Source organism: Ictidomys tridecemlineatus, chromosome 1, assembly GCF_052094955.1.
Source record: "Ictidomys tridecemlineatus isolate mIctTri1 chromosome 1, mIctTri1.hap1, whole genome shotgun sequence".
NCBI lineage: Eukaryota > Metazoa > Chordata > Mammalia > Rodentia > Sciuridae > Ictidomys > Ictidomys tridecemlineatus.
This window is the reverse complement of record NC_135477.1, coordinates 89539764-89555842: the sequence shown is the minus strand read 5'-3', so window position 1 is coordinate 89555842 and position 16079 is coordinate 89539764. Positions and strand designations below refer to the sequence as shown.

Genomic DNA, 16079 nt, shown 5'->3' with positions numbered 1-16079 from the left:
ATTTTGGAAAGAACAAAGCAATTTTAATAGCTGAGAGAATTGTGTGTTTTGCTTTCTTCCATTGAAAATGTTTGGACATCCCATTGATGACCAGGGAGAACAAGGGAGCTTTTAATTTCTAAAGAAGGCTTTAGAGGGCAAAGTGGGTGGTGGCTGGTAAAGTGGGTATTTGCTAGTGAATGACATTTGGTCTATTTTTATAGCTGGAAAACATTCTGTCCTTAAGCTTATTGTTTAAGCCAGCAAGAGAGTATGCTGTGCAATCATGAGTGGAATTTTTACATTTGATCACAGGATCTGTTTCCTCCTTGATAGTTATAGCCTCCACAGATTTGGCTTCTGAATTTATAAATATTTTTTTAATTTCAGATTCTATTCTCAGTTTACTTATCTTTACCTTGCAGATTATTCAGAAAAAGGAGATTAGAAACATACATGGTTAACATCTGACAGTAAATACTTTGAGATTAGATTGGATCCTTAAACCCTTCATTTATAAATCATTACAGTTGTTTTATTAACCTTAAGTTTTCCTGCAGTTCATCTGTGGCATCCTTGCTTGATCCTTGCTCATAATTATCTTGTCAAAACATGTGATTATGTTCAGAATTCTAAATAAACTGTTACTTTCTTAAATATATTCAATTTCCCAATTAGTTTTTAAAACTTTGATTTTGAAGAAATTGTAAGAAAAATAATTCTTAGGGAAAAAAATACCTGTAATTCCAGCACCAGAATTCTGTCCTCTTTCCACATAAATTCCCAGTGTGTGTCCTCGGCCCAGTGGCAGTATGCTGCTTCACATTCTGTTCCTTTCACTTTACATTTACCAGATTGTGTTAATTTAAAATTTTTACCAGATTATATTAATTTAAAATTTTTCTACTATCCTTTAGATTGATAGAATTTCTTTAGAGATTTACATTGAACTGATGTATTAACACTTGAAACATCTTATTTTCTGTGTCTGATTCATGTTGTGTAACTAACACCAAAATGTTTTCACTGTTCCATATAATGTACATATTCCATTATAATTCATGTCAGTCACTTAATTCCTCTTAGATATAAAAGTGGGTTTTCCAGAAAGGATATATAACTTTCAATTTGTTGTTTATTTGAATAGTTTATTTTAAAAGTGATAGTTGGAGGGCTAAGGATATTGCTCAGTTGGTAGAGTGCTTGCCTAGCTTGCACAGGCCCTGGGTGCAATCTTCAGCACCATCAAAAGAAAAGTTATAGTTGGTTTTCTATCATTTTCAATTTTTTTTAACTAAAATTAAAATCACTACCTCAAATTATGTCATTTTATTTTTAGGTTCACTTTGTTATATTTGTGGAATTTAGAAAAATTTTTTAAAGCAGTAGTAATTACTAAATAAGTTTTAGGTAAACTTTTAAAAATATTATTTTGTTGTCAAAAATTTTTGCTTCCCTTTTGTAGTTTTTTCTTTCCCTCGCAGCATAGTGGAGTTGTTAGCTTTATATTTCTGTAATGCAGTTACTGTTTATCTTTACTGGATTTTTTTAGCAGTTGAACTATATTCTTACATGTGCATTCATTCAATATTGAGGCAAAAACATAATAATTAACATATAGCCTGAAGTTTCATCTTAGATTGTTGTTTTCTTCACTAAATCTTTTTCCTAGAGTTGCCATAAGGAGAAAAACTCAATTTCTCTATTTCTCTGCTTATTTTTACCTAAGATTGCTAAGAGTTTTGTATTAGGAAAAAGTAGATAGGCAGCAGTAAAAATAAAAGGTAAATAATCCATGAAATGTGTCTTTAATCCTGTCTAGATGTAAAGTACCTAGAGTGTTGCCTGGCCCAAAATCAAGTCAGTAACTTTTTCTTGGGTAGTTAGAGGGATTCATAAACCAGCAGGTCAGTAAAACTACATAGTTCTCTTGAGGTACCTTCCTAGTCTTGAAATTCCCTTAAATTGTGTTAAATTGAGCTTCACTAGTTCATCCTCAGTGTCAGAATTATTACACAATGTTAGAAATAACAAAGCTGTATTGTTTTATAAGAGATGAATTGACATATATATGTGTATTATAATTTTGTTTCTGAAGGAAGTAGAAATTCGGAACAAAGATCTGGAGGGACAGCTGTCTGACTTAGAGCAACGTCTGGAGAAGAGTCAGAACGAACAAGAAGCTTTTCGCAATAACCTGAAGACACTGTTAGAAATTCTGGATGGAAAAATATTTGAACTAACAGAATTACGAGATAACTTGGCCAAGCTACTAGAATGCAGCTAAGGAAAGTGAAATTTCAGTGCCATTGATTAAAAGATACACTGTCTCTCTTCGTAGAACTGTTTGGGCTCTGCATCAAGATTGCACACACAAAAAAAAATTGAATATAACTCCAGGATGAGGATCTTTTGAAAATTGGAATTGTATATTTCAGTGTAAATTTTAGAATTCAGCTTGTAGCTAGTTGGGGAAAAAAAAAAAGAGATGAAAAACTTGAACTACAAATTACCTCCATGTATATTATTGGCCATAGTTAACTAGAAAGTTATAAATAGACTTAATGCAATTTTTTTTCTTTCCAATATTAGCCAATGGGAGAATTAACAATGTCTGGGTCACATCCCCTTTTTGTGTTCAACACAGTGATGGTTATCTGCTTTTTAAATTAATTTATTTATGATATCTAGAGCTGTGTTTTGTGCAAAAACTTAGTGATGAAAGCCCTGTCTTTTGTTGTAATCTGAATAATTTCTCAGGATATTTTTGCACTGCTGAAAAGCAGTGCCATTACCAATTAATTCTTGCCAGGAGTGAGAGAGAGCTGCATCTTTAAATGAAAGACACTATAACTGGGTGTATAGAGTTCTTCCCTTTTTTGTACTGGAAGATTTTTCACTCTGGTGACTACTCTGGTACACTCTGGTGTTCTCTAATCTTGTCCGTTGTATAGATTACTTTTCCATATTGACTCCATGTATTTATGAGAAGATATTGTCTCCCATTTTATTATACATTTTAAAGCCAACTAACAAAGGCAGCTGAGTCCCTCAGAAATTTTTGTTTTTAAATTTCTAATAAATTTGACACACAGAACTGAAATACAGCAGTCCGTCATTGACGGTCTTGTCTAGCAATGTTAAGTATATTTACAGAAAATATGCAGTTACATTTATTTATATATTTTGCAAGAAATCTTTTCTGAAAGATCAACGCATTTCAATTTATGAATAATGGTTATTGGGAAACTGTTTATTATAGATAATTTTAAGGTGTATAGCTATTTTCAAGGGGATCCATTTACATCAAACAGCCCATCAGAGGACTGTATCTAAATTGTGATCATGGCAGATGGAGATGGAGTCATGTACCCTGGCTGGGTCTTCACATCAACCACATCTTTATTCAAACCTCACAAGGCAATATTCTGAACTGTTAACTAGGCATTTCAAAACAGGAATTACATCCAACAGGCTCTTCTCAGTGAGCAAGTTTTAATGTTGTTTTGATGTAATTTTAAAAGACTTTTAGCAAACATGCATTTCTTTATATATTTCTTTTATGAGGATATTTTAAAAGTAAGCCAAGTTCTGTCTGGTCTGCTTATGGAGTAGGAATTGCATCAGAGTACATATATTCTTGCTGTACAATGCCTGTCATGTTGAGGAGGGTTCTTTTTTAAAGTGTATGCTTGAGTATTTGACTCTAAAGAGTCAATAAATGCACTGACTTTTTGTTTGTACCCCAAATGATTGAATTGTCAAGTACGAAATTAAGCTAATTAATCAATTTGTAACCATTTTTTCACTCATAAATAGCTACTCAACACTAGATAATTTTGTTTTATATCTATGTGTATGTATATAAATACATACATATTAATTTATATTAGAGTGAAAAATAAATGATTTGTTTCTAAAGTTAGTTTCTAAAGTGAGTTTTCAGGTGTTTCTGAAAAGTTTATATCAGACACTTAATCATCATGTATTATATGTGCTATTACATCATGTAAGTTACCTCCAGCTATTTTAGGGTATTTTCCTCACCTATTTATTATAGGGAGAATAATTTAGGTACATATGCTCAGAGCTAAGATATTTCTCTGATAAATCAGGTAATAAAATTTATTTGATGGATAGAATTTTGAAGTCAATGTGATTTTATCCATGAGTTTCAAGTACAAAGAGCACCAGGTTTTAACTTAAATAAGGGACTAATACTAGGGATCAGGGAATTTAGTTATGAAGAGTTTAAAAAAAAACTTAAAAAAAAAAACAGTATAAGCTATTGAAATGGTAAGTGAATTATTTTAATGATGTAATAAAATATTTTTAAATTTTGACATAGTGGTCATTTAATGGGAAAATAACTCACCAAAATGTCTCCACTTGAATTGTATTGATAATGTGAGGCATATGTGTAATTCAACATATACATATACCCATATGTATATACAGAAAATTATTTTTAATATTTTCCTACTGATACGAAATTTAAAATTGGAAATTTTGTGAGTGTTTTCCTTGTCCAATAGAACCTAGTTGTTTCTTTCTTTCTTTTTTTTGTTTTTAACTGATTTAACAATTTCTTGAGGGCTGCACCTTTAAATTCCCAGATTGTCAGTAAACGTACAAAATATGGGATAAGGTGGACACAAGTGCACATATAAATAAAACCTTCTTACTAAGACTATTTAAAACATTCATTTACAGTAGGAGAGTATCTAGAAATCATCCTCTACAACTCATAATTAGGTTGTGTGCCTACTGTAGTTTTTTTTCCATTTCTGTATTATATAAATATTTGCATATTAAAATTTGATTTTTCCCAGAGACAAGTATTATATAATGTATCTATATTTAGATTAAATTGTGGTGATATATTTATCAGAACATGATATTGGGGACTATAGCCTGAACATGTGGACTTGAAATGACAGAGGAAGAGAGCAGAGATTGATTCCATTGTGTATAAGTCATTATAACTATGAATTCTTGTACAAAAACAAAAAAAAAACCTGGAAAAAAAGAAAAACAAAATACAGTTTTTATTTTGAAATACATTTGTTGTTCTCTGGAGAATGTACTTCATCTTTTATTTCCTTCAGACTTTTACAGAAATTTAAAAGCATTTAAGTGATGACAGCATTTACTTAAATCTTACAGGTGCTACTGGATTTTGCATTAGTGTGTTCGTTGTGAAATCCTAACTTTGACATAAAAGGTTTTATAAGTATTTCCCCGACTGGAAAATTAGTTTTTATTCTTCTCTCCTCTCTTTCTCTTTCCCTCTTTTTCTCTCTCTCCCTCTCTCTTCAGACTAAAAAAACATTCAACAAGTTGCATCTTCCCTGTCCCTGTAGAAGATGTCTAGCACCATCATAAATTTGATGTTTTGCTGTCATTGAAACTGCTGGGAAGCAGTTAGAGGAAAAACTTGTATTTTTTTTCTTACAGGTGGAACTAAAAGGAACACTCAGGCTTAAGCCACCACAACCACCTTTAAGAACGCATTCCTTTCTCCTGTTAAAATTAAATTTATTCTCCACCATGTGTGTCTCTGTCTACCATGTTCTTATTTATCTCTGGCATAAGCTCTTCAACTGCCCTCTTTGTGGTCCTATTTTCTGTCAGTACTAGAATAGGAGGCAGGCCAGGGAGGTTTGTGGGTTTGTTATTGTGATTTTAATCCTTTTGTTTCTTTGATATCAAATGATTTTAACATCCCAAAATTCTGTACTTAAAGACATGAAGTAGTCTTCGTTGAATTTTTGTCTGCTGAATGTCTATCACAATCTTGAGATAGATTAATTTATATAAAACCTTAAGAAAACTTTCAGGTAAGAAGTAGTTGAGATTGACATATTTTTATATTCTCAAGTAGGACACTGGGCTGAAAGTACAAGTATTTGTTAAGAAAATTATTTTAGAAGTTTTCAGGAAGAATAGTTTTGAAGTAGAAGCACATGCTTTTGTTCATGATACTCTAAACTGAGAAAGTATTTTTTCCTAATATTCTTGTTAAGTTGCACCTTAATTTTTTAAAAACACATTTATTCCACTGTCCTAAAAAACAAATTTTAAAACCTGATAGATAGAGGCAGTCTAAGCTACTCAGAATTGTGACAGCTCTATACAAAAGTGGAAGCAATAAAATACAATCATTTTGACCCCATAAGGGAAATGAGTAAAATTTCATAGACCTTAAATTTTTTATGACAGTTTTTCTTTATGGGAAACTGATATATAGATGTCACACAAGAATAAAAATAGTTAACTGAATTATATGTGTTAAATATTAATAGTATTTGATATTAAAATTAATATTTTGCATCTTTATTACCTAGTAAAATAGCTAATAATTTTATCTAAGGAAATTCTAGTCAGAACTACACTGCTCTATGATTTCTGCTTAGGGCACTAGATTTTTTAAAAAGCCACATTTAAGCAGGCTGGAAGCATATGTAGTTCAGTGATAGAGCATGTGCCTACCATGTACAATGTCCTGGGTTAAATCCCCAGCACCAAAAGGAGAAGTAAAAAAAAAATTCAAGTCATTTTCACCAAAAACGTGTGTACCAGGAAGAAAAGTTGCACTAGAATAGATGGCCACAAACACCCAACTGACTTTTGGTCAATTTCTTGATCTCTGTGGTATCTTTTCTGCCTGTTAGATTTGAGAAAGTGTTTCAGACGAGCATGGCTGAGGCTGCCTGTAGTCTAGCTGTTCAGAAAGCCGAGGCAAGAGTATCACTTGAGCCCAGGATTTGGGGGCCACCCTAGGCAACAGAGTGAGACCTTGCCTCTTGGTGGGGAAAAAAAGATGGAGAGGGAATATTTTATGTTAAAGCAGATCCAGCCAAAAGGATAGGGGCACAATAACTTTGGTGTTTATCTAAGGCATATCAGGATAGCCAGAGACACAAAGTGCCCCCCTGATACTGCATGGATTGGAATTGCCCTAACAAATTTTTAAGACTTACACAAGACCCTTTCACTTACCAGGATTTATGACCTAATCTAAGACACCCAAGGTTGAGAAATCACCATTTTATGGAACTCTGACCTACTTTTGTCAGATGTATTTATATCATATATACTGAGAAATGGAAATATTACTCTACTCTGCCCTAATAATGCCAAATTAACATAATAAGTACCTGATAAATGCAAAATTAAGACCATTTCTATAGCACAAAAAATGAAAAAATATATATTGGGGGGGTACTGTGGATTGAAACCAGGGGCACTTAATCACTAAGCCTCATCGCCAGCCCTTTTTTATATTTCATTTAGAGACAGGGTCTCACTGAGTTGCTTAGTGCCTCACTTTTGATGAGGTTGGTTTTGAACTTGTGATCCTCCTGCCTGAGCCTCCTGAGCCACTGGGATTACAGGCATGTACCACCTCGCCCAGCCTTATGTACTTTCCCTATAACTTCAGTATGAAATAGAGCTGCAGGGAGTATCTTTTGAACATCTGCTATGTGGCAGGTCCTCTACTAATTGCTGACCTTTTGTGTGTATGGCGGCGGGGGGGGGGGGGGGGGTGCTGGGGATTGATCCCAGGGCCTTGTGCATGCAAGGCAAACACTCTACCACCTGAGGTGTATCCCCAGCCCCTGCTTGACATCTTATTTCTACATGTGGTGGCTCTTCCAGAGGTCTTCCTTTGGAAGGGGAAGGGGACAAAAACAGGAAGGGCTGTAATGACTATACCTGCTATGTCCCCACAGTTGTTGATCTGGTCATTTAGTAGCCAGTCAAGAGGTAAAGGTCTTGCTCATATTTCTGATACATTTTTTTCCTCTAGCTTGTCTGCCTTCCTCTTCTAGAATATCTTTTAGGGCTGCTTGACTATTTCATGTTCACTGGTTTTGAACTTTCCACTTTCTTTGATGTTTCCAATGCTTGTTGTCATTAAGTTATAAACTGCACCTTCTTTACAGGTGTCTTATTTATAGCATGTGTTTTAGTCCCAAATTTTTAAAAAAGAAAAAAGCTTCCAGACTTCTGATAATCTAACAAATGTAAGTAATTTTTCATATGTTGAAATCCAGTCTATAAAATTTAAGTAGCAAACTATTTATAAAGGCCTTAAGAAGGCATTTCATCACTTAAATTCCCCAACAATACTGTTGTAAATCTGGAAAACATCCCCCAGTGCCAAATGGTAGTTTGATATGGGCTTTGTAGTCAGTTCCAGGTGACCTGGTGGTCTGTGCTGTTCTATAGAAGTTAAGGCTTCTCCAGCTTGATTAAATAATTAGATGAGTCACAGAAGTTTATGGAGCTGGGTGAAACAGTTGGTACAGTTTCCAGTCAGAGCAGATACTCAGTGAACGATTATCAAAGCAACTACATCATGCTAAGCACAAGAAGAGAAGAACTCTCAAGAATTCTTTTTCTTTTTTCATGTGTCAAATTGTCTACCTTTTTTACTGTGATAAATATATATTATATATATATATATATATAATATATATATATATAACAAAATTACCATTTTAACCCTTTTTAGATGTGCAATTCGGTGACACTGAGTACACGCCCAGTGTCATGTTACCACTACAGATTTCTACAAATTTTTATCATCCCTGATGAACTCCTTTCTATATGCCTCTAAATTTATCTGTTCTAGGTACCTGACATAAACGGGATGGTACAGTATTTGTCTTTTTGTGTCTAGCTTTTTATTGGTAGATTATAATTATACGTAATAGTGGACTTTGTTGTAACATTCATATTGTCACATGACGTCATTAGCTTGTTTCATTTAGCTTAATGTTTTCAAAATTCATCCATGTTGTGGCATGTTACAGAATTTTAATCCTTTTTGAGACTAAAATTCTATTGTGTGCATATAGACCATATTTTGTTTATCCATTCATCTGATAGATACCTGGGTTATTTCCATTATTTGGCTATTGTGAACAATGCAGCTGTGAATACTCATGTACAAGTATCTGAGTGCCTACTTTATATTTGGATTTTATACTTAGGAGTGGAATGGCTGGTTCATATGGTAATGCTATTTTTTAACTTTCTGAGAAACCACCAAAAATTTGAATTGGATAAATTTTAAAAGTTCGTAGAACAAGGTGCCAGCTCCCTGGGAAATCACAGTCTCAGGGGTAGTGTTTTCCTAATAGACCTATATGTGATTCATTGGCCTCTGATTCATGCCTTTTATTCATTCTTTCCTAAAACATTTATTGAGCACCTACTATGGCCCAAACCTGATTTTGAAATAGACTAGAGAGAGAGAAGTTCAGTTTAGTGCAGGACACAGCTGCTTTCCAGTGCTTAAGCACTAAGATAAAAGAGATGCTAACATGAGAAAGAGGATCCCTGCCTGAGTCTTGCTGGAGGAGCAGGAGATAGCATATTGAAGAGGAAGTGAAAAGAATTGCGGAGTATGTCATGTGCAGAGGGTCAGAAGAGGAACATTGGGACATTTAGAAGATCAGAATAGGCCAGCACGGCTGAAGCATAGGCTCTAGGGAAGGGTATAGAGAAAGAGGCAAAGGACAAATTAGGAAGGACATCATAAGCCATAGGAAAGATTTGGGTCTCTTTCTGAAGATAATGAAGAGATGGAGGTTTTTGTTGTGACAAAGAAGTGATGTAATTTTATTAAATGCTTTATAAGACCTGACAGTTTGCAAACCACAACAATCTTCTGTTGAGAGTGTTAAGGTGATGGTAATGGGGACCAAAAAGGTGCAGTGTTGGGGTGTTTCGGAGGTAGAGTGAATAGGACTTCTGACTAACTTAGATGGCAAGGAGAAGAGGAATGCAGGCTGACTCCTGCTCCGGAATTGGCTAACCCAGATAATACTGAGTTCAAGAGCAGGGAGATGCCTGGTTTGGGTGGTGATAAGGACGCAGAGAGAAAAGATGAGAAGGGCTGGGCTCCATGGGAAAGCGCTCGCCTAGCATGCGTGAGGCACTGGGCTCAATCCTCAGCGCCACATAAAAATAAATAAGGTTATTGTGTGTGTCTACAACTAAAAAAAAAAGAAGAAGAAGGTGAGTAGGAAATTAGCTTCATTTTGAGTTTAGAATGCATGTTGAATATCCAAATGCAGCTGTGAGTTTAGATGGCACTTAGGAGAGAAATATAGGAACTGAAGATAGAGGTGTGGGAACTGTCACTACACATAATGGTAATTGAGGATGTGAAAAATGGAGCGAATACAGGCTGGAAATTTGAATTTTACCCAGGTACGGGGCAAGAGCTTTTCAAGAGGAATGGCCATGGGGGCGAGTAGACAACCAAAAGAGTGGGGACTATGGAAGCCTAGAATATGCCAGGTTTCACACAGAAATAAATCACATAAACTCATGTCTCAGGCTAATAGTATTCCAACTATATTGTTTTGAGATACTTCATTAATACTTGATTTTTAAAATATATTTTACTTTAAAGGAGTTAAAGGCCAACAAACAAATATATGTTTTATAGCAGTTTAAAACACTGAAATCCAGCAAAGATCAGAGCCAGGTTAACTGCTTTTGTGCAGATGCCAGAATAAGCCATCCTTGGTGAACTGAAGAGCTTCCCTGGTATTTCAAGGTGAGCTGGTAAAGAATTGCTGCTGTTTCTCAATGTGAATCAGGCCCTTGCCAATGCATGCAAACTGGATAAAAATGTAGAAATGGCATCCACAGAAGAGTAACTTCTGTCTTCTGTAGACCCAGTCTTAAATGTTTATGGAAATAGCTTTATTTTTCTTACTGACTTACTGATTGGATTAAATGTTGTGCCAATATTTCTGTTAACATGGTGGACTTAATATGGTTATTTTCAAAAGGGATGTGAAGACTACAGCCAAAAAGAAGTTAACTAGAACCACTTTCTATGGCTCATCTGCCTCTCTAGAGTCAAGTTCTAGAGGCTTAAGTGTATTATGTGTATCTTTAAATATGTTATTTTGGAACCGAATTCATCATAGGACCAGGTGATTTTTGCATTTGCATTGCTATAGAAAGTTTAGACCTTCTGCATTTCTGTTATCTTAAATGATCTTTACTCTTTTTTCTTACTGATACATAAATAAATAACTGCATACATATTATCTTGGATAGAAATTATCTCAAATTGATGGCAAAAAGTGCTCTTTGTATTTGGTTTTAGACTGCTGCATGGTATTTTTTTTTTTATTTCTGGTTTAAGTTACATTTAAACTTAGTCTGAATTCCTTGAGTAGATATGATCTGTGCTACTTCAGCAACAAATTGAGCATGTTTGACAGTCCAGGAAGAAAAAAGGAGCTACTAATATTCATGATTGGCTCCAAATAACACATAAAATTTGGAAATTTCTTGTGAATTGTTAAATAAATGATAACTTTTAAACCTCTGTTGTTCATATTTTTCTATTTAGTGATTAATCTTGGTCTCTTTAGCAGAGTCTTTATTTTGCAGTATGTTCTGTGCATTGAGATCCCAGCATCGTATATAATATAAAACAGAACTAAAGGGTCTGTGGTGCATGGCCAAGTACACCATCTCACAAGAGTTTGCACAATTTTGTGACCTAAGTATTATTGTTATCCCCATTTTATAGATGGGGAGTCTGAGGTTCAGCAAGATTAAGTGATTGGCCAAGGGAGAAGCAGACCAAGAATCACACACAGGCCCTCAGCCGCCTCTGTGCCTTTCCCGCGCCAGCGTGCCTGAACTGTGTCCTGCAGATATTTTTTAAGAAGGCAGGTATCAAAGTTTATTGATTTCCAATATTTAACAACCTGTCACTTAATGAAAAGAATCAAATGGTTTGCTTCCCATCTCATAATGGTATTATATCTTTGAATTTCTCTTTCCCTTTCTCTTTTTTAAGAAAAAAAAAACTTTAAATATGCAAGGGGTTTTCTTTCTTTTTGTAACTGTTTTTAATAATATAGATGAAGCAAAAGTCACCCTTGACCTCTCAGTTCCATCTCTTAAAATAATCTGCTCAGTGTCATCTTTAAGCATTTTATATGCACTTAAACAATATGTGTATATTTAAGTAGTTTTTAGGGGAGGGAGTACATAAATTATATCAAATGGTTTGTTTTATTACACAATTTGCATTTTTCTTCATCTCTTGGAAAAATCTAGCCAAGTTGGTATATATAGACGTACTTTATTCCTTGTAACTCTAAAATGTTCCATTTTGTGGATATATTACAGTTTAAACATTTCCATATTTTTGTCTTTTCTGTCCTATGTTCTTCTTCCCACCTTGAGATTACTTGTTAAATGATATTCAGGATTATTTGGTACCCAATAAATAATAGTACCTATTGTCCCACATCACGTCATTAGCCCGCATCATTAGGGAACATGAACTCTGGATGAACAAATGCTTCTAAAAACTCAAATTGAGAAGTTTTAGCTAGGCTTGATGAAACTATTTCTGAAATACTATAAACATCTAGCAACATGCTTTAAACATCATAACTGCTCAATAAATGTACTGAATGATTGGACGTGCTTCCTGCCTTAGAAAAAATGAGGACAGCATGATGTGTCTTTACTTAATGACTTTGTCCATCAAGTATTGTACAGTGCCACCATCTGACCATCTGAGGATGCCTGGGGGACCACTAAGGGAATGTAGAAAAGTTTAAAACCAAACTTCTGCACTTTGTAGATGTCCAGTGGGGAAGAAGAGGGCAGGACAAAGTGGAAAGAAGAACTAGGGAATTGCTTGACTCTCAAGATCTTGTCTCCTTAGATCAGGAGCCTCTGTCACCTGGCCGTTGACTCTGCTTCTCCTAGCATCTCCTGCTAGTTGGCTGTTCGTTCATTCAGTTAAATGTTTTGTGAGCACCTACAATGGCTCAAGGCGGTGTGCTAGACCCTGGGGTGCAAGATGAGGAGACACAGTCTATGCAAGGCACAGGGGTGCACACCTGTAATCCCAGCTACTCAGGAGGCCGAGGCAGAAGGATCACAAGTTCAAGGCCAGCCTGGGCAACTTAGGGAGACCCTGTCTTAAAATATTTAAAAAGGGCTGGGGTGATACCTCAGTGATAGAGTTCTGTTCGGTTCAACCCCCAGTGATATAAAACAAAACAACAACAAACCAACACTATAGTGAAGGAAGTGTGCCCATTAACCAGACATCAGCTCTGTTAATGAAAGGAATCTAAACAGAAAGGAATTAACTAGCAACATAAAGGAGGTGATATTGGAGCTGAGATGTAAGTTGAACAGATTCACTTTGAGACTTCAAGTGGTGGGACAGCAAGCTACACATTCAAATTCCCAGTCACAAAACCCTGTCTGGGCTCATCAGTGGCTTAGCTTCATTCTGTGGACTCCGTCTCAGGTCTTCAGCGGTCCGGGCTCCCTGCAGCAGTAAAAAGCTGCTGGCACCCATGAGACATAACTCCACCCCAAACGACCAGGTTTCACTTCAGAGAAAGCAAATCACCAACTACAGAATTAAGGCTGACTTAGATCCCAGCAGCTTGGGAGGCAGAGGCAGGAGAATCGTGAGCTTAAAGCCAGCCTCAATAACTTAGGCACTTAGCAACTGAGACCCTGTCTCTAATAAAGTATCAAAAAAGAGCTGGGGATGTGGCTCAGTGGTTAAGCACCCCAGGGTTCAATCCCCAAATACCCCAAAACAAAACAAAACAATGACTTAAGATATGCAGGACCAGAGTCAGGTAGACCTTTTTAAATTGTAGCAGCCAGGTAAAGAAAGAAAACCAGAAATGATGAAAAACAGCTGAACTAAATATGAAAGATGCTCAAGAGACTGTGATAGGAGGATATTTTTGAATTTCCAGTTTCTATTTCTTTTTTGGCATTTGTTGTTCCTTCCTCCACCTCACCACCCCCCCAATCTGGGCACTCACAGAAGTGTCCGAGAGCCTTGGCCTCAGGATGGGCCTCTTGCTGCAACAACGCTGGGGCCTGCTCTCTACTTTTGAGTTTCCCACTGAGAATTCCTCAACTGAGATTTTTTTTAAATGATGCTCCCAGGTGATGAGGAAGAGTTTAAGGGAAACCGCCTAAGAGGGTGGTGAGGATCCCTGCCTCCCGCCTCCTGCCTCCCTCGCCAGGTTGGAGCATGGGGAAGACCAAGGAGAGAGACCTCAGGAAGCGCAGAGGCCACACTTGCCTCAGGGCCCAGGGTTGACCTATAGAAGTATTCCCCTGGGCTGGGGTGACGCTGCTGCCACTGCATAGAAATGGCCATGTGCTCTTTAGGCTGAGCCAACGTGTTCCTCTGAACTCCAGAGCAACATGGAAAGCATCTGAAAAGTCCTGTCTGACCCCTCTCCACTCGAATTAGAAATAGTCAACAAAAATGCTGCTGTGTCTGGGTGAGGACCTGGGTGGGTCTGGGACCAGACCTAATGGATGTCAGTGGGTGCCAGGGTAGAAAGGCCCAGGGATCAGGTCCAAGCAAACACCTGAGTGGATGGGGGGCAGCACTGGCCACTTCCCCAGCCTCCCAAGAACTTTGACTTGGAGCTTGGATGTAACCCCTGGGAGGTGGTAGAAGGGAAACCCTAAATTGGCTGAATTTATCTTGAGTTTAAAAAGCTGCTTTTTTTCTGCCTGACAGGAAAAAAAAAAAAAAAAGTTTTTGTTTTGGTTTTAAAAGCAGACATTGAACCCAGGGTCCCTTAACCACTGAGCTACATCCCCAATCCTTTTATTTTTGAGGTAGGATCTCACTGAGATGCTGAAAGCTTTGCTAAGTTGCTGCAGCTGGCTTTGAACTTGAGATCCTCCTGCTTCAGCCTCCCCAGTCACCAGATTAACAGGTATGCCCCACCATGCCTGGCAAGAGAATGTATTTTTGAACAAAATCATGTTCTTCACATACTCTATGGTCTGAGAAAATGTACCCATTGCTTCTAGACTTTTCAAGACATGATAACTCTGTGGAGGAAAAGATTCTAGGTTCCTGGATTTGGTTGGAAAGAAGTTCTGTTTGACTATTTGGAGGCTGAGATGCTTCTCCAGAGATCTTCCAGATTTGAAGCCTGGGGAAGAGGATAAACTGGGAGTTACTGGATGAAGCTATGAGCAACATGTTATCAAATAGAGGGTGAGGAGAACAGAGTAGGAGCCATAGCAACCCCTAATATTCAAAGTCTGTGCAGAGAAAAGAGTTAGAAAGGAACTTGTAAAGCACCATCCAAAATGACCTCAAAAAGAACTGACAGGTGATACCAGATAATCAATTTTTAACTATCATTTTATTTTTATTTATTTTGGGGAGTACCGGGGATTGAACTCAGGGGCACTTGGCCACTGAGCCACATCCCCTTTTGTAATTTTAGAAACAGGTTCTCACTGAGTTGCTTACCACTCACCTGTGATCCTACTGCTGAGATTACAGACATGCGCCACCACACCCAGATCATTTGATTTCATATTAACCCAATAACATCCAGTCCAAGAATAGTTCAAAGATACAAACTAAAAGTCTTTGTGACATCTCTTCTTAATATTGTTGAAGAAGTTATTGGCTTTACACCCAAACTTGAGGCCACGTTCTGGTTGCAATGGGGATGCCGGGATTCTAACAACCAGGGACTGATTGGAGGGAACGTGGCAGATCATAGTTCACGTATGCAGGGAATACTTCTTCATATTTTGTTATTGTTTTTTTCTCCCATACATTATTCAATTTCCCTTTTGAGAAAAGATCTCTATTTCAAATTTGTTTCTGAGAGTAGGACTAGATAAATTTGTTCTTTTTGCCCTGTTCCTTACTTCTAGGCAATGAGAACTACATAAACCCATCATTCCCTTATCACCCTGGCTTCTAGGAAACTCAAGACTTAGGCTTCATTGCTACAGTATTCCTCAATTCTTATAGTTCTAGTTTTTTTCTTTCTTTTGGCCCTCATTTATTTTTTTCTTGCTCCTATTTTTTTTTAACCATACGATTTATTTTTTTTTAGTCATACATGACAGCAGAATGTATTTTGACATATAATACATACATGGAATGTACATACATCAATCATATTGTATATTCTATTCTGCTGCCCTTCCTATTTTTTTATCAGCTTATTCTTGTTTTACTGTCTGATGGGAGATATATATACATATATTTTAACCATAGGTACTTCAAA

General features: G+C 36.5%; 1 protein-coding gene across 3 annotated transcripts in view; it reads left to right on the top strand.

The window, feature by feature from the left end:
- The window catches only part of Homer1 (homer scaffold protein 1), a 152340-nt gene that overhangs the window by 125115 nt on the left and 11146 nt on the right, over nucleotides 1-16079 (top strand). For 2 of the 3 annotated variants that reach the window (XM_040273715.2, XM_005328997.5), the window contains exon 9: nucleotides 2078-5215. In XM_040273715.2, the coding sequence (XP_040129649.1) occupies nucleotides 2078-2266 (189 nt within the window). In that variant the 3' untranslated portion in view covers nucleotides 2267-5215. Of the gene's footprint in view, nucleotides 1-2077; nucleotides 5216-11551; nucleotides 11694-16079 lie in introns of those variants that run through there. The other variant, XR_005728638.2, reaches the window with a different exon arrangement.